General features: G+C 39.2%; 1 protein-coding gene and 1 pseudogene across 1 annotated transcript in view; both read left to right on the top strand.

Annotated features, from left to right (window-relative positions):
- Nucleotides 1-26,033, top strand: part of VWA3B (von Willebrand factor A domain containing 3B) — a 226,645-nt gene that overhangs the window by 109,229 nt on the left and 91,383 nt on the right. Inside the window, exons 12-15 of the mRNA XM_058428934.1 lie at nt 2,124-2,262; nt 3,596-3,727; nt 22,468-22,566; nt 25,627-25,809. Of these exons, the coding sequence (XP_058284917.1) occupies nt 2,124-2,262; nt 3,596-3,727; nt 22,468-22,566; nt 25,627-25,809 (553 nt within the window). The remainder of the gene's footprint in view (nt 1-2,123; nt 2,263-3,595; nt 3,728-22,467; nt 22,567-25,626; nt 25,810-26,033) is intronic.
- Nucleotides 16,619-18,228, top strand: LOC116483702 (ATP synthase subunit beta, mitochondrial-like; annotated as a pseudogene).

Here is a 26,033-nt window from a genome sequence, read left to right as displayed (position 1 = left end):
TTACACAATACATTCTAAACAGTCAATTGTCTTGTAATTAGATTAAAAACTAGAATAGATGTATTTTATATTTAACCACATACTTGGTATCTCTGTTGCTTTTTATTCCTCTGTATGCATCCACATTTCCATTTGGTATCATTTTTTTTCCACCTGAAGAAGTTTCATTCATATTTCTGGTAGTACAGGTCTATTGGTGATGAATGAGCTGTTTCAGTCTGAAAAACTCTTTAATTTACCTTTATTTTCGAATGATGTGTTGGCTAAGCATAGAATTCTGGTTTTACAGTTCTGTGTTTCAGTACTTTGAAAATCCTTCTCCATTGTCTCCTGGTTTGCATGATTTATGATAAGAAGGCTCCTGTCATATTTTTGTTTGCTCCTCTACACATAATGTCTTTGACGCTTTTTAAAATTTCTTTATTTATCTCTAGATTTTATCAATTTTATTGTGATATGCCTGGGTGTAGTTTTCTTTATTTTTCTTCTTCTTGGGTTCTTTGAGCTTCTTGGATCTGTAGGTGCACTGTTTCAATCAAAATTAAAACATTTTGGTCATATTTTTTCAAATATTTTTTCTGCCTTCCCCTCTGTTCTCCTTCTTCTACTTTGATTACACATATGTTAGACTCCTTGATATTGTTCCACGGGCCACTAATTCTCTCTGATGAAAGTGCTTTTGTCTTTTTTCTGAGTTTAACTTTGAATTGTTTCCTTTGCTTTGTCTTTTGTTCCCTAATCTTTTCTTCTCCTAATGTCTAATGTACTATTAATACCATGCAGTATATCTTAAATTTAAGATATTGTATCTCTCTACAAGTTTTATTTGGGTCTATTTAAATATCTTCCATTTCTCTCCTCATTCTGTTTATACTTTACCTTTTTGACCATATGGGTTATATTTGTAATAGCTGTGTAATATCCTTTTCCACTAATTCTATCATCTGTGTCATTTTGGGATCGGTTTCTGTTGATCAATTTTTCTTCTGGTTATGGATCATATTTTCCTGCTTCTTTGTATGCCTGGTAATTTTTTACTGGATGCCAGACATTTTAACTTTACATTGTCAGGTACTAGATTTAATTGTATTTTTATATATGTTCTTGATGCAGTCAAGTTACTTGAAACCAATTTGAGTTCTCTAGGAATTGCTTTTCAGTTATGTTAGAATAGATCTAGGGTTGCCTTTAGTCCAGGGCTAATTTGGTCCTGCTACCAAGGCAATACTCTTTCAAGAACACTACTTGTTGCCCCATATATTAAGGAGGTTTTCCCACTCTGGCTGGTAGACGAATTACTCCTAGCCATGTGTGAGCCCTGAGGGGCCGATCAGCCTACTCCTTTGGTGATTTCTTCCTTGGCTTCAGTAGTTTCTTCACATGCATGCCTTGATCATTATTTAGCCAAAATTTCGAGGACACCCTTCTGCAGATCTCTGGAGCATGCTCTCTCTCCCTTTCTCCTGTGCAGTAATGTCCTTTCAATATTTTGCCATTCAAATTTTAGTTTCTTAGGCTTTGCTGAACTCTGAACTCAATTCAAATATTTTTTCCATACTCTTTCCTTACCTCCAACCCCCAGGCCTTGCCTGCGGCTACGAATTTCATATATCTACATCCTGTGATGGGAACCTGATCACGGACCACAGACGCAGTCCTTCTCACACAGCCACCTGGGCCTTGGTTATTACAGAGCTCTGGGGCTGCTTGATGCTGTCCATAAGTTTCACTGAAGCTTCAGGAATGTGCTGGCTTCACTAGCTTGACTGCAGTCAGCCAGATTAGAGGAACAAATAGTCTGAAGTCATAGCTGAGGTCCTCAAAATATCAGATGACAAGAAGTAATTTATTTTTGACTTTGGCACCCACAATGGATTTATTTTTTGTCATATTGATTTTCTTAGTTTTGTTTTACTTGGCTTGATGATGGGTAGTGCATCTCAAAGCCCAAATGTAGGATTTTCTGCAGAAAACCCTCAAAGCGAATGATCCAGTCACAGAAGATTGGGTATCAACAACATAGCGCAGCTCTGTCCTCTGCAGATGCATCGTTAAGTTCTTGGGAAGATGCTCTTGTTGCCTGCAGGCTCTCACCATTCACTTTCAACCTACTTCCTGCCTAGGATTAAATGGCTACAGGATGGGAGTCAAAGCCTCTTTGGAAAATTGCATAATGATTGCATCTACATTCTCATTGACACGTCTCACTCAATGAAGAGCAAACTGGACTTGGTGAAGGACAAGATCGTTCAGTTCATACAGGTTAGATGGAACTGTCGGTTCATGCATTTGGGGTTTTGTGTATCAGATGGTTTTGAGCAGTGGATAGGGGCTTGTTGCACTAAAAAATTCCTAAGAAAACCAAATTCAGAGAAATACTCCCTTTTGCTAAAGAATCATCGGTTCTCTTTTGCAAATAGACCCTTTCTCTGGTGGATTCTTTCTGTCACACATGAGTTGCTTAAGGGAGTTGCTATGTTCATTGTTTCAGATTTTCTCTGTTCTGAAATCTGTGGTATACACAGATTTCTGTCTTCCAGAAACTCCTCATCTTAGTACTTTTAATTTCAAATGTTTATTAGGGATGCTGTGTACCCTGGTGCATGGGAGGGGTGCAGGCTGTTGTTTAGAAGCTTCCAGTTCTTATTCTGCCTGTGCTGCCTCTGAGCTGTGTGAACTGAAGCAGGTTGCCCAAGTGCCCTAACTCCTAGTGTCCACACCTGTCAAAGGGCATCACAGTACTGTTGTGAGTTCGTAGTATTGATGTAAGCATTAACCACAGAAATAATAGTGGGGAGTGTTTGAGAAATACAAAATGCACATTTTTTTTTTTTTTTTTGAGACGGAGTCTCGCTCTGTTGCCCACGCTGGAGTGCAGTGGCGCCAACCCGGCTCACTGCAAGCTCCGCCTCCCAGGTTCACGTCATTCTCCTGCCTCAGCCTCCCGAGTAGCTGGGACTACAGGCGCCCGCCATCACGCCTGGCTAATTTTTGTATTTTTAGTAGAGACTGGGTTTCGCTGTGTTAGCCAAGATGGTCTCAATCTCCTGACCTTGTGATCCACCCGCCTCGGCCTCCCAAAGTGCTGGGATTACAGGCGTGAGCCACCGCACCCAGCCAAAATGCACTTTTTAATTTAACAAAGCTCTGCTGGAGAAATATGAGCAAGTGAATAAAGTTGTAACTGAATAATGGCTTTACCTAAAAGATAATGACTGAAATGATGATGTTGTTTTAGATTTCTTTTCTTCAAGCATATTGTATTTGGTGTGCTTATTTGGTATATCCTTAATGTTAGTATTAAAATCAATGTTTAATGTCACATTATATATATAAACTTTTACATATATGTGACATATATAATGTATATTCATATAATCATATATACATTTGTAAAGGTCTTAACACACAAACTGGATACATTTTATTTAAATGCCCTTTATACTAGATAGGATATTCTCTATTGAATATAATTTTTTGCTTCTTGAACTGAAAATAGAGATCATCGTGATTAAAATATATCAAACTGTGGCCTACCCTAACCCTTTCTAACATTTGAGTGGTTTTATGGCTAAATAATCATTGTCTCTTTCAGGAACAGCTGAAATATAAAAGTAAATTTAATTTTGTGAAGTTTGATGGTCAAGTAGTTGCTTGGCGGGAACAACTTGCCGAAGTCAATGAAGATAATTTGGAACAGGCTCAGTCCTGGATTAGAGACATGAAGGTAAGATGGAGACTAAGCTGGGAGAAGCAGCCTAGGAGTCTCTCACCTGTGTACTGAGTTCATTCACAGGACAGACATTCTTGAGAGGTGTTTTGCACTTCCAGGATGGAAGTGGCTTAGCATGTAGACTTTTGTTTTGCTTGCAGTGGTCACATTAATCCAATCTCATTTTGTCAATATCATAAGGTTTAGATGAGCCTCTTATTCTCATCTATTCACAGTTCTCTATTTCCAGTCCTGCCCTTGGCTCAGGTTGAAGCCCCCTTATGAAAACACATTTCAAAACAGAGTTTTTTTTGTACTTAGACATTCAGATTGTTTTCTTCTGAAATTTCATTATTGTTGCAAAAGATATATTGCAGCCATTCTTATCAGTGGGCTTTGTTCAAAAGTAAGGAGCATGTGGAAATATACAGTACAATCTGAGTGTTTAGGACTGAATGCAAGAAGAGAGCTAGGGCAGGAGAATGTAGTAAGTAGATGAAACCATTTCCTCAGAAGTGACTGCCCTTGGCATTTACACAGACTACTGGGGAGGATTTTCCTTGCCCTAAATTTTCTTATCTTGAACTTATCTTATTTTTTTATAGCATATAGCATTACAACCTTCCAAATATTTGAGATACACTACAATTGAGACCAAGAGTTGTTCTTAAAGAGTCAAATATAGGAGCTGGACGTTGTGGTGGACACCTGTAGTAGTCCCAGGTCCTTGGGAGGCTGAGGTAGGAGGATCGTTTGAGCCCAGCAATTTAAGACCAGCCTGGGCAACAGAGCAAGTCTCCATATCTTTTTTAAAAAAGGCAAATATGTATCAGAAACATCTTTAAAATAGTTTAGTGTCTAGTTTAGAGTCTTAGATTTGACAGAAAGTCACAAATAGACATTAGCAGATCACTGAGATGCACCAGGGCTCCCTTGTGACTTGTTTTTAAAATTGGGAGGAGAAAATCTGTTCTATAAGAAATAATAATGCCTGTAAGATTTTAATTTAACTGGCCACCTTATCCTGGGAAATAGTGTTGAATTCATACCCAACTTGTTAAATTTCCAGGATTAACCAATGAAGTTACTTGTGACGTATGTTCTGTCCTTTTTTTTTTTTTCTGTCCTTTTATGACACAATAATAGGAAATACCTTGTTAACTCAGAGCCTACTAATTTAGGGTTTATGATAACGAGATATTATATATATACTCTCATTGGATAAAAACATCATTGGGTTCTGCTTTATTTAAAAATCACTAATGAATACAGTCAGCCATCTATTCAGATTTTAACCATTTGGCTAAAAACACATATTCCTATAAAGCATAATTCTGTTCTCTTTACAAATTTTTCACTGATGCTCCCTTGCTGGCTTGTTGAATGTCCAAAATTCATTTTCGAAAGGACCAAGGATAAAGAAAATGTGGCATATATACACAATGGAATACTACACAGCTTAAAAAAGAAGGAAATCCTGTCATTTGCAACCACATGAATGAACCTGGAGGACGTTATATTAAGTAAAATAAACCAGGCAGAGAAAGAAAAAACACCACATGATCTCACTTACATGTAGAATCTAAAACAGTCAAACTCGTAGAAGCAGAGAGTAGAATGGTGCTTACCAGAGACTGGGAGCAGGGTGCCGTGTGGGGATGGGGAGCTGTTGGTCAAAGGGTACGTATTTTCAGTTAGACAGGAGGAATAAGTTCTGGAGCTCTATTGTACAATATGGTAACTATAGTTAATAACAATGTATTGTATACTTCAAAATTGTCAAGAGAGTAAATTTAAATGTTCTCACCACTCAAAAATATGTCAGGTGATAGATTTGTTAATTAGCTTGGTTTACTCATTCCACAATGTATACATATATCAAAACATTACATTGTATGCTATAAATATATACAATTTTATTTGTCAATTAAAAGTAAGTTAATTAAAAAAAGATAATAAAGAAAGCCAAATTCTATTATTCTTTCGGCTGGTTTGGTCCAGTAGTCAACCCGGTAGCACTCAGGGTGGTCTGAGCCTGCTTTGTGCTGGTGTCATGCAGCAGTAGGTCCCCAAACAAGCATAGGCATTCCTAAGACCAGGGGAGCACAAGCTGTGGCAGCACCTGCCCAGTAGTTGAGCGGGGCAGATGGGGGGAGCAGGTGCAAAACAGGTGCCACCCCCAGACCATGTTTCCCCAGGCTCTCTCTGTCTGGCTCTTCCCCAGCTTTGCCACCATCTTTTCAGCAGTAGGCTTTTCAACAAAAGACTATTGAGAATGGGCTCAGAGGGAAGAGTTGTTCTGTTTACCATCTGGAATACATTTCTGCTGCCCAAATCTTGCAAGAGGGTTTTGTTTTGGTTTTAACTTTTAAATTTGCAATAATTTTAGACTTACAAAAAAGTTGCAAAAGTAGTACGGAGCGTTCACACTTACCCTTCACCTAGCTTTCTCCAATGTTCACCTGTAACATAGCCATGGTATAATTATAAAACTAAGACATTCACATGGCTACTATGAGCTAAATTGCAGACTTTATTCAGCCTTCATCAGTTTTCCACTAATGTTCCTTTTATGTTCCAAGATCCAGCCAAGGATCTCACATGACATTTAGTTGCAATGCCTCCTTAGTCTCTTCCAATCTGTGACAGTTCCTCAATCTCTCCTTGTCTTTCGTGACCTTGACACTTTTGAAGAGTACTATTCAGATCTTCTGTAGAATGTCCTTAAGTTTGATTTTGTCTAATGTTTTCTCATTATTAGATTGGGTTATGGATTTGGGGGAGGGAATACTCTTCCCAGTGGATCACCTGAAGGCACACATGATGCTGATATGCTCTATGACCAGCAACGTTTACTTTGACCATTTGGTTAAGGTGACATCTACCAGGTTTCTCCCCCAAAAGTTACCATTTTTTTCCCTTTGTAAATAATAAAAGTTTTTGAGGCTATGCAAATATCGTTTATTCCTTAAGCTTTTGCCCACAGTTTAACACTCAGTAGTGGATCATCCTTACAACAATTATTACTGAGCTGAGGTGATTTTATATTTCCTCTATTCCTTTTACATTTTTATATTGGGATTATTCTATAAAGAAAAGATTTCCCTTTCCCCCTTTTACTTATTCATTTATATATTTCAATGTGGACTCATGGAAATTTATTTTATTCTTGGAGTTATAATCTAATACTATCATTATTTCTTTTGTTACTATAATTTTGTTACTTTGGCCATTGGGAATTCTTTTATGCTGCCTGTAAATATTTAAATATGCATCCACCTTTTTTCCCCCTTTAGCATTTCTTGATTTTCTGTCACTATAAGATGTTTTATGATCATCTTGTATTTTCCCAGCCTCAGCCCTGAAATCTAGCACTACTCCAAGGAACCTTGGTTTCTTTTATTACAGAATGGTATTTAGAAACCAAGATCTGGACACCCGGGTATGGTTATTGCTACCGGATTGTATCACTGCTTTTAGGCCCTCTCAGTGGACAGAGATAGAAATATATATACATAGAAAATATCTATATTATATATTGATATATATGATAATATCTATTAAATATATATTTCTATAGCTACTCCATGTATCCACAAACATCTATATTTATCTGTATATCAGTCTGTATTTATATTAAATAAGCAAACAAATCATGCGTTCATACTGATACCTCTAATTCCAACACAGAGCCCAGTGTTCATTTGTAATGAACCTATTTGCAACTTCTTCAACAAGGAGAAACCTGATTCTCATTACCTATAACATATTTACTTATATTTTCAACCCTACTGTACATATAGTTTCGGTATTGCTAGTTCATACTCTACGAGAAACAAATTTATTAGCTATAGTGTTTGTATACAGCTTTTTTTTCTGCTTTAACTTTACAGTATCCATTTAAAAAACTGTCTTCCAAAGCTGTGAAGTCAGGTAGCTTTTTTACCCAATCTCTTTAGCATGCTTATGTCATTCATTAGTGACACAGTTAGACTCATTGGTTACAGTCTGCATTTCACCTTGGTCTCCTCCACATCCTAGTTGAATCTTATTGTAATTTGCATACAGTAAAAAAAAAAAACACTCTTTTTGGTGATAGTTCATGGATTTTGATAAATGCATAGAGTCATGTATCTCCACCACAGTACCAAAGGGAACAATTCTATCACTCCCAAAATGTCCTCATATGCCCCTTTGTCACCAACTTCCCCTCTCTCCTGGTAAACACTGCTCTGTTTCTCTGTCCTTATAGCTTTCCCTTTTCCAGAATGTCATATAAACAAAATCATACAATAGAACTTTTGGGTTCTAGCTTCTTTCACTTACCAAAATACACTTGACCCATGCCTGTAGTCCCAGCACTTTGGAAGACCGAGGCAGGCGGATCACAAGGTCAGGAGATCAAGACCATCCTGGCTAACACGGTGAAACCCCATCTTTACTAAAAATACAAAAAAGTTAGCTGGGTGCGGTTGGTGTGCACCTGTAGTCCCAGGTACTCAGGAGGCTGAGGCAGGAGAATGGCATGAACCCGGGAGGTGGAGCTTGCAGTGAGCCGAGATGGCGCCACTGCACTCCATCCTGGGCAACAGCACAAGACTCCATCTCAAAAAAAAAAAAAAAATTGAGTTTCTGGATATAAAAACTTTATCAGTTCTTATAAGTTTGTCCAACTTATTTCATGAATCAAGAGTTTATTCCCTTTTATTGATAAGTAGTGTTTTTATTAATGAGTAGTGCTTTATTGATGAGTATGGATGCAAAACTGTTTGTTTACCCATTCCTTGTTGAAGGCTATGTATGTTATTTCCCGTTTTGGGTTTTATACATAAAGCTGTGGTAAACATTTGCCTATAGGTTTTTGTGTGAAAAGGTGTTGAGAACTGTGAAGGGTCTGAGATTTTACCTTACTTGCAAACTAATGTGGATGCCGGCGGAACACCAAGGCTTTGGGGTCAGAGACAAATGACTTTATTACCCACAGCAAAAGCAGTAACCAGAGTATCAGTATTTTCTTGCACTAGCTCCCTGAGCCCCAATTTCTGCAGGGGAACCAATGAGGACCAGGCGACACTTGCTCATACATTAGGTTGTGTTAAAGGAGGGGGCCCTGAACTTAAGAAAACAAAATCTTCTATAATGGACCATGAGCATGCCGGTTCTTTGCTCCAGAGTTAAGGTATTATCTTTATACCGGACAATAAGCATGCCTACTCTTTGCTTTGAAGAGAGACAGTATTTCTGTTTTCTAAGGCTGTTCCCTATATATATATCTTGAAAAGATAAACCAGAGCAGACGGCACGTCTGTTGCAAGATATGTAGAAATACATGAGACCCATGGGAAATGGTTTCCAACAATAAGTTCTCACTTCATTTGAATATAAATAAATATCTAGAAGTTAGATTGCTGGCCAGTATGCTAAGCATATGTTTAACTTTATAAGAAACTGCCAAACTGTGTCCTAATGTGGCTGTACCATTTTGCATTCCCATCAGCGATATATGAGAGTTACAATTTTCATCCTCTCCAGCTTTTGATGTTCTCAGGTTGTTTTGTTTTAGACATTTTAATATGGCTGAAAGATGTCTCGTAGTATCCTGTTGTACTTTTAATTGCATTTACTTAACACTCATCTTTTCATGCTTATTAGCCATCTGTATGTATGTCTTCTTTGGTGAAGTATTTGTTCAGATATTTTGCCCATTTTTTAATTGGGTTGTTTGTTTTCTTAAGATTGAGTTTCTTCAGGCTGGGCGCAGATATGGGTAATAGCTGGAGTCAGGCTGGGCGCGGTGGCTAATGCCTGTAATCCCAGCACTTTGGGAGGCCAAGGCGGGCAGATCATGAGGTCAGGAGTTCAAGACCAGCCCGGCCAACATGGCGAAACCCCGTCTCTACTAAAACTACAAAAAATTAGCCAGGCATGGTGGCGGACGCCTGTAGTCCCAGCTACTCAGGAGGCTGAGGCAGGAGAATGGCATGAACCTGGGAGGCTGGAGCTTGCAGTGAGCCGAGACCACGCCACTGCACTCCAGCCTGGGCAACAGAGCGAGACTCCGTCTCAAAAAAAAAAAAAAAAAAAAAAAGATTGACTTTCTTCATATATTCTGGACATAAAAACTTTATCAGACTTACAATTTGCAAGTATTTTCTCCCAATCTATGGCTTTTCATTCCCTTAATAGGATTTTTCACTGTGTATAAGTTTTTAATTTTGATAAAGTCCAAGTTGCCAAGTTTTCTTTACGGATTGTGCTTTTAGACCCATAGCTAAACACACTGCAGTCATGCAGGTTTTCTCTTGTTTTCATCCTCAAATGTAATGGTTTTACATTCTGTGTTTAAGAATAGGGTACATTTTGAGTTCATTTTTGTATAGGGTGTGAGGCAGGATCCAGCACCGTTTGTCTAAGTAACTATCCTGTCTTCCTGGAATTACCCTTGCTTCTTGTCAAAAATCATTTGACTATATCTGTGTGGATCTATTTTTGTCTCATTGAACTATTAATAGGTGTCTGTTCTTTTACCAACATCACATTGTCTTTATTATTGCGACTTTATACTGAGTCTTGAAATCAGCTAACCTGAATCCTCTAGCTTTGTATTTCCCTCCAAATTTTTTTGGCTGTGATATAGTTCCTTTGACCTGCCTTGTACATTTCAGAATCAGTTGTTGAAATCTACAAAACAGTACACTAGGATTTTGATTAAGATTGCCTTAAGTCTATAGATCAGATTCAAGAGAATTGACATCTAACACTATGTACCTCTAAATTTATTTGGGTCTTTTTTGTTACTATTGTAAATAGTACTTTTTAAATTATAAATTTTAATTCTTTATTACAATTGATTTTTGTATACTGACCTTATTTCTTTTGACCTTGCTAATCTTACTTACCTGCTCTAGGAACTTTGTTGTAGATTACTTGGGATTTCCAATGATGTTATGTATGAATAGAGATGATTTTATTTTTTCCTATTCAACCCGTATAGTGTTTATTTCTTTCTCTTGCCTTAATGCACTGGCTAAGACTTTCAGTATGATGTTTAACAGGAGTGGTGAGAGAGAACCTACTTGCCTGGCTCCTGATATTAGAGGGGAAACATTCAATCTTTCACTATTAAATACTTTGCTAGCTGTGAGGGTTTTTTTGTTTTTTTTTTTTTTGTAGACGTGCTTTATCTTGTTAACCAATTTCCCTTCTATTCTTGGTTTTTTGAGGATTGTTACCATAAACAAATATTGGATTTTGTAAAATGTGTTTTCTGCATCTGTTGAGCTTTTAATTTTGATGAAGCCAAGTTGCCAAGTTGGACTTGGCAGATCTATTGTCTGTTAATATGGTGAACTACATTGATTTGTTTTTGAATATTAAATTGGCTTTGCATTCTGGGATAATCTCCACTTGTTCAAGATGTATTATAGATTGAATATATTCTGCATTAAATTTGTTAACCTATCTTGTTGAGGTTTTTTTGTATTCATGAGGAATATTGGTCTGTAGATTCTTTTCTTAGAAATTGTTGTCTAATTTTGGTATCAGGAAATGCTGGCCTCATAATATGGGTTAGAAAATATTCCATATTCTTTTTTTCTAAAAGAGATTGTACAGAATTGATATGATTTTTCCTTAAGTGTTTGGTGGAATTTACCAATGAAACCATCTGGGCCTCTTTTTTTGTTGGAAGTTTTAAAACTATGAATTCAATTTCTTTAATCAATATAGGACTATTCAGATGATCTGTACCTCTGTGAGTTAGTTTTGGTCATTTGTTTCTTAGAAGGAAGCAGCCCATTTCTTCCATAGGGTTGAATTTATGAGCATAGAATTGCTCACAGCATTCCCTTATCATTTCCTTAATGTTTGTAGGATCTGTAGTGATGTTTGGTATTGGTAATTTTTGTCTACTGCCTTTTTTTCTTGGTTAGTTGGAAGAGCTTTTTTATTTTTCTTTCAATTTTGTTAATTTCTTTGAGAAACCAACTTCTTGTTTCTTTGATTTTCTAATTTTTAACAAATGTTTTAAATTGTATTGATTCCTGCTATCTTTATTATTTTTCTCCTCCTACTTGCTTTGTTTTTTTAATTAAATCTCCATTTCTTAGATCTAAGAATTTAATGATATAAATACCACCCCCAGCTACTGCTTTAGCTGTTCCCACAAATTACATTTTATAACTATTTTTGTTCAATTCAAGATGTCAGTTCTAAAGACTCTGCCTAATCTTAGGTCCTGAAGACGTTTTCCCTGTGTCCTTTTTTCTAGAAGTTTTATAATTTTGTTTGATAATTAAGTCTATGATCTGTTTTGAATTAACATTTGTATAAGGTGTGAGATCTAGGTTGAGGTTTATTTATTTATTTATTTATTTTTTTGAGACCGAGTTTCGCTCTTGTCACCCAGGCTGGACTGCAGTGGCATGATCTCGGCTCACTGCAACCTCCGCCTCCCAGGTTCAAGCGATTCTCCTGCCTCAGCCTCCAGAGTAGCTAGGACTACAGGCATGTACCACCATGGCTGGCTGATTTTTGTATTTTTAGTAGAGACGGGGTTTCTCCACGTTGGCCAAGATGTTCTCGATTTCCTGACCTTGTGATCTGCCCGCCTTGGCCTCCCAAAGTGCTGGGATTACAGGCGTGAGCCACCACACCCGGCCGGTTTATTTATTTTTTGCCTATGAATGTGCAATTCTTGTGACACCATTTATTGAAAAGGCTATTCCTCCTCTATTGAATTGTTTTTGCTCATTTGCCAAAAATCAGTTGAATATGTCTGCAGGTCTTTGTATGGGTTCCCTGTTCTGTTCTATTGTTATATGTGCTAATGTCTCCATTAGGACCACACTTTCTTGATAACTATAGCTGTATAGTGAGCTTTAAGATCAAGAACAACTACTCCTACTTTACATTTCTTTTTTTGAATTGTTTTGGCTATTCTTGGGCCTTTATTTTCCATATAAAAATTGAAAACAAACTTCTTTATACCTATTGAAAACCTTGCTGACATTTGGATAGAAATTGCATTAAACCTATAGATCCAATTAGGAAGAATTGGCATCTTTATTGTGTTAATTTGTCTATTCCATGAATACAGTATGTCTCTCCGAGTATTTAGGTCTTTGATTTATTTCATCAGAATTTTATAATTGCAGCATACAGCTCTTGTACCTGTTTAAGTATATACTAAGTATTGTAACTTTTTGGAGCAATTGTAAGTGGTATTGCACTGTTTATTTTGGTTTTCACTTATTTGTTGTCAGTGTGTAGAAACGCAGTTGGTTTTCGTGTGTGGACTTTGCATCTTTTGACCTTAGTAGGCTTACTTACTATTTTGCTTTCTGTTTTTTGTGTATGGTTAGCCCTCCATATCTGCAAGTTCTGTATCTGTGGATTCAACCAACTATGGATTGAAAATATTTGGGAAAAATAAATGGTAAAAATCATAACAATACAATAATAAAATATAATACAAAACTTAAAAGGTATAATATAACAACTACTTATGAAGCATTTACATTTTGTTAGATATCATAGGTAATCTGGAGATTATTTAAAGTATACATGAGGATTGTATAGGTTATGTGCAAATACCATGCCATTTTATATGAGACTTCAGCATCCTCGGATTTTGGTGTCCATGGGGTTGGGAATGAATCCTGGAACCAGTCTCCCACAGATACTAAGGGACAACTGTAGTTCTCAGGATTTTCTATGTAGATAATTGGGTAGTCTGCAAATAGTAGTATTTGTTTGTTTGTTTGTTTGTTTTCCAACCTCTATGACTTATTTCTTTGCCTTATTGCAGCGGATAGAACTTCCAGTACTATATTGAATAGGTATGTTGAGAGCAGATATACTTGCCTTTTTCCCAATCATAAAGGGCAAGAATTCAGTCTTCTCCCATTAAGTATGATGTTAGCTGCAAGCTTTTTGTACATGCTCTTTATGAGATTGAGGAAGTTTCATTCTATTCCTAATGTACTGAATTTTTATACTGAACGAAGGTTGCATTTGCCAAATCCTTTTCTGTGCAAATTGATATGCTCATATGATTTTTTTTTTCGAAATTTGAACCAACTCTGAATACATAGAATGCCACTTGGTCATGATGTATTATTCATTTTATACATTGTTGGATTAAATTTGCTAATATTTGTTGAGAACTTTTGTGTCTAGGTTCATGAGAGATGTTGGTCTGTAGGCTTTTTGTGTGTGTGCTGTCTTTGTCTGCTTTGTGTATCAGTGTAATACTGGCCTCATACGTGAGTTGGGAAGTATTCCCTCCCCTTCTATTTTCTGGAGTGGATTGTGTCAAACTTGTGTTAATTCTCCTTTGAATGTTTGATAAAATTCTCTAGTGCGGCCAGGCGCAGTGGCTCACACCTGTAATCCCAGCACTTTGGGAGGCCAAGGCGGGCAGGATCACCTGAAGTCAGGAGTTCAAGACGAGCCAGGCCAACATGGCAAAACCCCATCTCTACTTAACATACAAAAACTAGCCGGGCATGGTGACAGATGCCTGTAATCCCAGCTACTCGGGAGGCTGAGGCAGGAGAATCGCTTGAACTTTAAAGTAGTTTTTTCCAATTCTGTGAAGAAAGTCATTAGTAGCTTGATGGGGATGGCATTGAATCTATAAATTACCTTGGGCAGTATGGCCATTTTCACGATATTGATTCTTCCAACCCATGAGCATGGAATGTTCTTCCATTTGTTTGTATCCTCTTTTATTTCATTGAGCAGTGGTTTGTAGCTCTCCTTGAAGAGGTCCTTCACATCCCTTGTAAGTTGGATTCCTAGGTATTTTATTCTCTTTGAAGCAATTGTGAATGGGAGTTCACTCATGATTTCGCTCTCTGTCTGTGATTGGTGTACAAGAATGCTTGTGATTTTTTACATTGATTTTGTATCCTGAGACTTTGCTGAAGTTGCTTATGAGCTTAAGGAGATTTTGGGCTGAGACAATGGGGTTTTCTAGATATACAATCATGTCATCTGCAAACAGGGACAATTTGACTTCCTCTTTTCCTAATTGAATACCCTTTATTTCCTTCTCCTGCCTGATTGCCCTGGCCAAAACTTCCAACACTATGTTGAATAGGAGTGGTGAGAGAGGGCATCCCTGTCTTGTGCCAGTTTTCAAAGGGAATGCTTCCAGTTTTTGCCCATTCAGTCTGATATTGGCTGTGGGTTTGTCATAGATAGCTCTTATTATTTTGAGATACGTCCCATCAATACCTAATTTATTGAGAGTTTTTAGCATGAAGGATTGTTGAATTTTGTCAAAGGCCTTTTCTGCATCTATTGAGATAATCATGTGGTTTTTGTCTTTGGTTCTGTTTATATGCTGGATTACATTTATTGATTTGCATATGTTAAACCAGCCTTGCATCCCAGGGATGAAGCCCACTTGATCATGGTGGATAAGCTTTTTGATGTGCTGCTGGATTCGGTTTGCCAGTATTTTATTGAGGATTTTTGCATCAATGTTCATCAAGGATATTGGTCTAAAATTCTCTTTTTTGGTTGTGTCTCTGCCAGGCTTTGGTATCAGGATGATGCTGGCCTCATAAAATGAGTTAGGGAGGATTCCCTCTTTTTCTATTGATTGGAATAGTTTCAGAAGGAATGGTACCAGCTCCTCCTTGTACCTGTGGTAGAATTCGGCTGTGAATCCATCTGGTCCTGGACTTTTTTTGGTTGGTAAGCTATTGATTATTGCCACAATTTCAGAGCCCGTTATTGGTCTATTCAGAGATTCAAATTCTTCCTGATTTAGTCTTGGGAGAGTGTATGTATCCAGGAATTTATCCATTTCTTCTAGATTTTCTAGTTTATTTGCGTAGAGGTGTTTGTAGTATTCTCTGATGGTAGTTTGTATTTCTGTGGGATCAGTGGTGATATCTTCAGGGGCTTTTTAATTACAAATTCAATTTATTTAATAAGCATAGAACTATTCAGCTTGTTGGTTTCATCTTGGTAGAGTTTTGGTAGTTTGTGGTTTTTGAAAAAGTGTTCAATTTTCTCTAAACTGTTGAATTTATGAGCATAAAGTTTTTCATAATATTCTCTCATTGTCCTGTCAGTGACTGCAAGAGATGTTGTAATAGGCCCTGTTTTATACTTGATGTTGGTAATATGTGTCTTTTTATCTTGCAAATCTTGCTAGAAGTTTGTCAATTTTATTGATTCTTTTTAACAACCAGCTTTTTGTTTTATCAGTTTTCTCTATTGTTTTACCATTTGAATTTTATTAATTTCTGTTCTTTGTTATTTACTTCTTTCTGCCTGCTTTGAGTTTATTTTGCTCTTGAGTTTATTTTTCTAGGTTCTTGAGGTAGGAACATAAATTATAATTTTGGTATATTTTTATTTTATTGTAAGTAAGCTTTTAGTGCCATAAATTTTCGTGCCAGAACTATGTTGGTACATCCCACAAATTTTAAGCAAAACAGCTTAATTTTCATTTAGTACTATTTAATTTTTAATTTTCTTTGTGATTTCACTTTTGGGCCATGAATTATTCAAAGCATGTTTTAAAATTTCCAAGTGTTTGTGGAAATGTTCATGTTGTCTTTCTGTTATTAATTTCTATTTTGATTCCACTATAGTCAGAGGGCATACTCTGTATGGTTTCAAATCTTTCAAATTTGTTAAATGTTGTTCTGTGACTCAAGATATGGTCTATTTATGCAAATGTTCAATGTTTGTTTGAAAAGAATGTGTAGTCTTTTGTTGGGTGGATTATTCTATAAATCTCAACTAGATCTGGTTAGTTGATGGTATTGTTCAATTCCTTTCCATCCTTGCTGATTGGTTAGTTGTTTTGTCAATCATTAAGAGTGGGATATTGGGCAACACTCGGTCTCCACCCAAACTCTACCATGTTGAGTTCTGTGGGTCATGTCTGCTGCCTCAGCCTCCAGAGCCTTGCAGGAACTCAGCCCTTCAGTGTTGCTACCCCAAGCTCAGGTCTTACCATGGGCCACTCTGGCAGCAATCCAATCTACCAGGAAATATGGGCACAAACATCACCTTTGCTGAAGACAGGCACCACCGCTGGGTGTGTTGTGGTGGTCATTGATGCAGTAGTGGATGTCCAGTTTGATGAGGGACTACCATCTATTCTAAATGCCCAGCAAGTACAAGGCAGGGAGACCAGGCTGGTTTTGGTGGTGGCCCAGCATTTGGGTAAGAGCACAGTAAGGATTATGCTATGGATGGTACCGAAGGCTTGTTTAGAGGCCAGAAAGTCCTGGACTCTGGTGCACCAATCAGAAATCCTGTTGGTCCTGAGACTTTGAGCAGAATCATGAACATCATTGGAGAGCCTATTGATGAAAGAGGTCCCATCAAAATGAAACAGTTTGCTCCCATTTATGATGAGGCTCCTGAGTTCATAGAAATTAGTGTTGAGCAAGAAATTCTGGTGGCTAGTATCAAAGTTGTGGATCTGCTAGCTCCCTAGCCAAGAGTGGCAAAATTGGGCTTTTTAGTGGTGTTGGAGTTGATAAGATTGTACCCATCGTGGAGTTAATCAATAATGTTGCCAAAGCCCATGGTGCTTACTCTGGGTTTGCTGGTGTTTTTGAGAGGATCTGTGTCTTTTATAATATAATATAATATAATATAATATAATATAATATAAGTCTAATATATAATGACTTACGTAATAACTGAGTCTTGTGTTGTCAGCTTAAAAGATGTTACCTCCAAGGTAGTGCTGATGTACAGTCAAATGAATGAACCACCTGCTACTCATGCCCAGGTAGCTCTGACTGGACTGACTGTGGCTGAATACTTCAGAGACCAAGAAATTCAAGATGTACTCCTGTTTATTGATAATATCTTTCACTTCACCCATGCTGGCTCAAGGGTGTCTGCCTTATTGGGCAGAATCCCTTCTGCTGTGGGCTATCAGCCTACCCTGGCCACTGACATGGTGGGTAAGATGTGGGGAAAGAATTGCCATTACCAAGAGGAGATCTATCACCTCTGTACAGGCTATGTACCTGCTGATGACTCGACTGCTTCTGCTACTTCCTTTGCTCATTTGGATGCCACCACTGTGCTGCCCCATGCTGTCACTGAGCTGGGCATCTATCTACATGTGGATCCTCTGGACTCCATCTCTCACATCATGGATCCCAACATTGTTGGCAATGAGCATAATGATGTTGCCCGTGGGGTGCAAAAGATTCTGCATGGCTACAAATCCCTCCATACATTATTGTCATAGTCCATATTGGGTAGGGATTAACTTTCTGAGGAAAACAAGTTGACTGTGTCTTGAATGTGGATAATACAACATTTCTTGTCTCAGCCATTCCAGACTGCTGAGGTCATCACAGGTCATATGGGGAAGTCAATACTCCTGAAGGAGACCATTAAAGGATTTCAGCAGATTTTGATAGGTGAACATGACCATCTCTCAGAACAGGCCTTCAGTGATGGAACCCATTGAAGAAGCTTTGGCAGAAGCTGATACACTGGCTGAAGAGCACTTATTGTGAGGGGTCTTTTTGGCAAACTAAGCACTCATCTGCTGTACTGTCCCTCTCCTTCCCCTAATCCAAACAGCTTCAGGTTTCTGTGTAAGCCACATGGGAACCTTGATTGAAAACATGTTCTATCTGAAGAGTATTTAAGGTTTCCAATAAAATGTACACCCCTCAGAAAAAAAAGGATGGTGTACTGAAGACCCCAACCATAAGACTCTACCTATTTTTATCTATTATAACCCTATTATAAAGTAGATAAAAATAGATTTATCTATTTTTCTTTTCATCTCCATCAAATTTTGCTTCACATATTTTGAAGCTCTGTTGTTTGATGTATACACATTTAGGGTTGTTGTCTTCTTGGTGGATTGGGAATTTTATCATCATAATGTCCCTTTTTGTCCTTAGTGAATTTTCTTTGTGTTAAAGTCTACTTTATGTAATATTAATATGCTTATTTTTGCTTTTTAAAAATAAATATTTGCATAATATGTTTTTTCCATCCTTTTACCTTTAACCTATCTACGTTGTTATGCCTGAAGTGAGTTTCCTGTAGACAGCATAAATCGGGTCATGTTTTTGTTCACTCTTCAGTCTCTGTCATGTAATTGGTATATGTAGGTCATTTATATGTAATTATTCATATTTAAGGATTAAGTGTCTCATTTTATCTAAGGTGGCATATAATGCAGGCAAAGGAAATACTTCAGAAAATTATATACTGTCTGTTATTTTTTGTGTGTTTCCTCTATTTCTCATTTTTCTCTTTTGTCTTGCCTTCCTGTGGGTTATTTGAGCATATTTTGGTGTTTCATTTTGATTTATTTATACTGTTTTTGAGTGTATTGCTTTGTATAATTTTCTTAATAGTTCTATATATTTCCTTATACATATATGTAACTTATCACAGCCTATTGTGATATAACTTATCACAGCCTATTGGTGGTTTGCTACTTCAAGTTAAGTGTAGCAACCTTACTTCTATTTAGGTCCCTTTACACTCACCATTTAAAATATATAATTGTCTGAAGTATTTCCTTTGCCTGCATTATATGCCACCTTAGGTGGTGCTAAACTTTTGCTTCAATCATAAAACGTAACTAAAGAAATCCATGGTGTTAAGGATTATCTATTATGCTTACTTTTATATTTACTCATTCCATTGTTCTTTTTTCTGAAAGTCCAGGCTTTCTTCTTTTCTCGTTCTCTTTCTATATGGAAAGCTTTCATGAACCATTCTTTAAGGGTAGATCTCCCAATAATAAATTCACATAGTTTTCCTTCTCCTTCAACCCTGGAGGATATTTTCACCAGATGGATGATTCATGGCGGCAGTTATTTTCTTTCAGCACTTGAAAAAGGTGGCGCCCCTTCCTCTGGTCTCTATAGTTTCAGATGAGAAACTGCTGTCATTTGAATTGGTGCTCTTTTATAGGTAATGTGTTATTTCTCTTCAGCTTTTTTAGGATTTTTCTTTGTTTTTAGTTTCAGAAATTTAAATACAATGTGTCTTGGTGCGGCTTTCTTTGGTTTTATCCTATTTGGGATTTGCTTAGCTTCTTGAATTGTAGTTTCTGTATCTTTAACCAAATTTCTTTTTTTGTTTGTTTGTTTGTTTTTGAGATGGAGTCTTGCTCTGTCGCCCAGGCTGGAGTGCAGTGGCATGATCTTGGCTCACTGCAAGCTCCACTTCCTGGGTTCACGCCATTCTCCTGCCTCAGCCTCCTGAGTAGCTGGGACTACAGGCGCCCCCCACCATGCCTGGCTAATTTTTTGTATTTTTAGTAGAGATGGTGTTTCACTGTGTTAGCCAGGATGGTCTCGATCTCCTGACCTCGTGATCCGCCCACCTCGGCCTCCCAAAGTGCTGGGATTACAGGCATGAGCCACCGCGCCTGGCCAAAATTTGTTTGTTTTATCAGTCATTACTTATTAAATGCTTTTTAAGCCCCATACTCTTTCCCCTCTTTTTTCCGAAACTCTAATGGTATGAATATTATTAGCTCTTCCTCATTGTTCCGGAGATTTCTGAGGCTCTGTTGGTATTGGCATCAGTGGGTTGCTTTTCTCATTCGAATGTGATATTTCTGGTTCTTGGTATAATGAGTGATTTTTAAATTATATCTTAGACCATTTGGTTATTATGTTAGAAGACTTTATTTCCACTTATGTCTGTTTATTTGGCGCAGTCGCTGTGTTTGGGTGTAGCATGTTTGCTCTGGCTTACTTCTGTGGGCTTTCGTTCCAGTGACAGTCTCGTTCCCTGAGCCATTTTGTGCTGCTGGGGCCCCCTCAATTCCTGTTTGGTGCTGTCTGCAGGGGTGAAAGGCATGTCCCTGGGCTGCCTGCTGTTGCTGGGTGACCTTCTGGGATGGGGAGCAGACCACAGACTAAAAATACAGGAAAAATAAGCCCTTAGCCTAGTAAGTACTCAAAGGATGTTGTTTTATGATTAACATTATTACCATCGTTTTCCTGGCCCCTCTCCTCCTATGGGCTTTACAATTATGGAATTACTTGCTGAATCCTGAACAAGAAAGGAGTCTGGAGCATGCACCATCCTTTCTGTGGTTTCCTGCCTATCCTACTCATCCTTTAGAGTCTTCCCTGCTGTCTCCCCCAGAAGATGTATTTAGCAACTCACTCAGCTAGAGTAAGACACATCCTACACTGGGCATGAACTTTTACAGCTTTTGGCACAGTGTTAGGTCGTCATTTTCTAGGCTTCCAACACCATCCTATGAACCCCCTTCAAGGCACAGAATTTTGTCTGGTTTTGTAAGTTATGTCTCAGATCTATCAAAATGTCTAGCACGTGGTACTTATGTGCTTACTAAGTATCTATTGAAATGAAAGGGAGTAAAGCCGAGGAAGGAGCCTTAGATGAGAGCAGCTGGATGGGTCAGGTCATGGGGTTCCTCATCATGGCTAAGTCTGAGAAAGTCTTAATGGGAGAGTGCCCATAGTATACGGTGAGGCTTGAGATGCCTTGGGTGGGGTGGGGGCTGGATATGTGCTGGATCTTTGTCATTCCTTAGGCTGTCAGTCTCTGCTCCCTTCTTATCCTGATTCTTGGGATGGGGGCAGAGTCTGTTCACCTATGGAAGTTGAAGGGTCTGGCCTCGCTTTAGCTAGGGTGTGGGTAATGTGACCCAGGCACCATCAGTCAGAATAACCTCCTAGGCTTTGACTTGAGAGATTGTGACTCCAGATGGCAGATCCAGCAGAGACAACCTTGGCAGTGGTGGCAGATGCACACCGATGCAGCTCCTGGGGTGGTAGTGGCAGTGAGCTCTGGTCCATCTCTTGTCAATACTCCCAGTGCCAGCAAGGAAAACCACAGCGTCCAGCGCTCTGCAGTGGAACTGCAGTGGGGCCCCCACCAGGCAGCTCTGCAGCAGGATTGGGGGTCTCATTCCTGATGAGAGATCCCAACATAGGTTATCCTGTCCATTGGTGATGCTGTGAGCCATCCCAATGTCCTTTATCATAAATTCCTTCCTGCTTGAATCGACCACAGTTGTTTTTCTTGCTTACAACTGAAGCTAGAGTGATATAACGGAACTGAGATGAGGGGGACGTTGAAGGAGGCTTTTGGACGTTTCAAAGTCCTGTATCTCTACTGATGGTCCCTTGGTAAGGATCATTTTTGCATATTAAGGAGAGTACATTCCAGTAAATAATATGTATCTAAAAATCCATTCCTTTCTATATTGCTGAAGTGTTTAAGAGATTTTCTAATTTTTGAGTGTTTACTATGATTTGAGAGATTGCTAAAAACAGAACTTGTCAAGTAATGTTAGTTATGTCCACATGTACATTGTTAGATTGCTAATGATACCACACTCATGTTTACCAAATATTGTATCATGAATAAATCCTGGTTTGAAACCAATACGATGCCACAGTGTATTTAGGCTGCATGTTTAAGCTCTGTTGACAGACAAGTGAGCAGTAACTGAGTTAGCATCTCATGTAGAAACACAAAAAAATAAAATCGCATTAAAAGCTCTGTCGTCAAGACAGGAAATCCACAGTCCTGGCTTCTAGCAGTCCGAAAGAGACTTTTAGGCACACCCTGGGATATGTTTCTTGGAATCACTGGGGTTAAGTTGTTATCTCAGTATAATTTTAATTTATCTTTCATCTCACAAGTACTTTTTCTTCTTTTTTGGAAGCAGAAAATAAATACTTGTTTGTGAGTTCTTTTTTGGGATTCAGGTGTGTCCTTGGTATCTCTTTTTTCCATAGATTGGAAGCTCCACAAACACCCTGAGCGCCCTGAAAACTGCTTTTGCCGATAAAGAAACACAGGCTATCTACCTTCTGACCGATGGGAGACCTGATCAGGTACTTATCAGAGCTGGGAACAAAGATGGCCTCACTGATGCTCTGAAAGCAAATGCTGGAAATGAGTCTGGGGGACCTTTTCAGCTGCCACCAAAAATCCGTGGAGATATACTTCCTTGGCTTAGGGACTCAGAGCTGAGGTGAGAAAATACACTGAGAGATTCCTTTGTCTCTGGAAACTCTGAGGAGAATTTATGAGACAGTGGATGTTGCCTGGTGAGTGTGACACACACCCCTAGCCTGGAGACCAGCCCCACAACAGGAGACGTCTGCTGTCCACTGAAGACTGGTTTGCATTTTATTACAAATGAAAAGCGAGGAGATTCTTTTTGATTTTTTTTCCTCTGGAGACTCTGAATCTAAACATGTCACTGCATAATGTCCTTGGCTTTACCTCTAATGCTAACTTAGTACTCATTTAAACAAAAACATGCCTTTCTAGCGAAATGTCCTTTGTTTTGTTTAGCCCGACTGGAAAATTCTGAAAAGTTGTAGAGGAGTCTGTTCATCTTCTTTTGAGCTTTGTGAATGAAAGACGAGTACTCCAGGCATTAAATAAATAGAAGGATTTTCAGGCCAGCGTAATGTAAATTAGCAGCTGAAGTGAATTAGTGTCAACTCGTGTCCTTCCTTGTGAGATGGTTGCATACACAGACTGCTAGGCAAATATTCTAAAACATCCTGTGGCAAAAAGTTCAGGGCTTAAAGAGAGTAAGCATCTGGATTTTACTGCAGCTTTAGATTTATGGCAGAAAGAGAGTGTGTAAAGTGAAAATTTATTTTAAATTATTTTTTCCTATCAACTTCACTATGTTTTCTCTTCGGAAGCAGTTCATCGTGTCTCTCTTCTGTTCCATGTGTGGTGCCAGGGTCTGAGGCTATAAAGATGAGTAATAGCTCATCCCTGCCTTTGGGAAGCTTGTGCTTTGGGGAATGTGCTAGATGTATACAGTTTAATACAACACGGGAACAGGGTTGCCTGTGCTATGTCTAGGAGCACAGAGTGATGGATTTTGCTGTACAGATGGAGAGAAGGCCAGGGCAGGTTCCAGCGAGGTGGGGACATTTGAGCTGTGTCTGGAAAGAGAAGAAGGAATCTTTGGAACAGAAGACACCGTTGATGTCCTGGGCAGAAGGGACACAGAGGTGTGGAAATATGTGGGGGGCTCAGAGAAACAAGCTGAGGGCAGGGGCAACGGAAGAAGATCAGGGTGGAGGTGAAAAACATTGGGTTGAGGGAGACTGTGGAAGTCCTTGAATGCCACATTAGAAGGGTGGCGTCACCACAGAGAGGAACTCTCAGAGGAGCCAGCCACCCTACCCATCTGCATCTCAGAAACATGCCTCAGTTGTGCCAAGGAAAGGCTGGCGCTGCCATGGCCTGCTGCTGGGTCCTTGATGAAAGCTGGGAAGGACCTAGCCTCGGGTGGGAGCAGCGAGAATGGGAGGAGGGGACTGCCTGCAGACGTGAGCCGCAGGAAGCAGCAGTGACAGGACCCCATGGCCAGTTTGGAAGCAGTGAGGGAGAGGTGAGGAGAAGGTAGGAGCAAGGCAGAAAGGAGTCAGGATGACTGATTCCTGGTTTACAATGATTTTGATATTAATGGATTGAAATGCAGATTTCAAGAAGAGGCAAGTGGGCTTGGGTGGCTGGTGGAGGAAGCTGTGTTTGCCAACCTCTAGTGAGTGCATGGGTGTCTAGAAGTCCCTAGAAATATGGAGCTGGAGTTTGGGGACAGTGTGGGCTGAAGATTCCGACTTGAGAGACATCTAGGCAAGTCAAGGTGTATTTTTCTTTTTAATATACTCTTACTGATTTTTAAAATTGTTTACACTATGGACAATTTGGAAAACACAGATAAGTGTTAAAAAGGAGAAGATGTGGTTGGGTGGGTGTGCCGCTTGGCCTTATCCTAGGCTGACAGCAGCTCCTGGCAAATAAAAGGTGCTCAACAAATATTTGTGGAATTCCAGGGAACATCATCTCATTTACTCCTCACAGCAGCCGTTTAAGGAGGGAGTATCAGTTCTGAGCCACAGATGAGGAAACTCACATTAGACGGGACATGCCCTAGGCCATTCAGATGGGCAGTGCTGGATGAGCTTCAAGCCCGGGTCTCTAGCTCTGGAGCTGTTTCCATCATTCCATACAGCTGAAGACAGTGTGAGTGGGAAAGACTGTCATGTGTATCATTGTAAGCCCCACACCTGCTCCCAGTCTCAGGTGGTCCCTTCATGCTAAACTGGCATGATGTTCAAGTGCCCCAGGATGGTGCTGGGGAGCTGGGCAGAGGGTCGGAGTGCCCCTTAATGGCAGAGGGAGCTCCATCCCTGCAATGGGAAACAGCCATTCCTGTCCTCCTGCCCCCTCCCCGCTGAGGAGTCCTTTCACTGGTTTATATCCTCAGAGCTTTGAAGAGAAGAATCAGAAAGTTGAAACAAACCTCTCACCACTGCAGACTAACCATGCCCCTTTCCAGCACTCATTCCAGCAGCTTCTCTGGGCTGTGGAGTGTGGGCCCACTCCCTGTCTAGCTCCTGTGTACAGTGAAGAAGCCTCTCTCAGCTCTGGGGCTCCTTAATCCATTTCTCACAGAGCCTGCCTGCTTTCTTCAGTTTCTAAGATGAATGCCCAGCACATGGGAAGACCTTTAATAAACATGTCTTCCTTCATTCTCTGTGGGAAGCAGTTGACCATAGCATGTTGGAAGCTGGAAATTGCTCTTTTGTAGCCCAGCACTTGAAATGCATGGACTCTAAGTTCAGGCACACCTAAAGTTGAGTGACTTGGTTGGCCGAATCTTTCACCTAGCTTCTTTGTCCTACCCAACTGAGAGACCTCAGAGCCAAGGCCCATGTCTTATGGATCATTGTACTCTCACCATCTGGCAGTCTTTTCTTTGTTTACTGAATTGAATCGACATGTTTTTAAGAAGCCACTCACCACTGTATACAGAATTACTATTTGAGTATCTGTAGTAAATACTAAGGATTTTCATATTCTTTTCTTTCTCTTCTCTTTCCATCTCCCTTCCCCCTCCCCAAAACTTATCGTTTCAGCCACCTGAAATGGTTATAGACCAGGTCAAAATTTTTCGGGAAATTCCTATTTATACCATCTCCTTCAATTACAATGATGAGATTGCAAACAGGTTTTTGAAAGAGGTTGCTGCCTTGACTGGAGGAGAGTTCCATTTTTATAATTTTGATTGCAAGGATACCACTCCTCCAGAGGCTGTTCAGGTAAGAGCTTGGTGGGCTAAGAAGGGAGTGTTCATTTATTTGAGCATTACAGGCTGGCGGTCCCTGGGTAATACCTTCGTTAAGAAAATAGCAACCATAAAGATAACTAAGTCAAAAAAATGAGTCGCTTAACAATGAGTGTACCAGTGTTTCTCAGAATATAGCCCAAGGACCACCTGAGCTAGGGCACCTGAGCAGATTCCTGCATCCCATTTCAGAGATGC

The sequence above is a fragment of the Hylobates moloch genome, unplaced genomic scaffold (assembly GCF_009828535.3).
Source record: "Hylobates moloch isolate HMO894 unplaced genomic scaffold, HMol_V3 SCAFFOLD_15, whole genome shotgun sequence".
Taxonomy (NCBI): Eukaryota; Metazoa; Chordata; class Mammalia; order Primates; family Hylobatidae; genus Hylobates; species Hylobates moloch.
The sequence above is the reverse complement of the archived record's forward strand: the minus strand, read 5'-3'. Positions and strand labels throughout refer to the sequence as shown.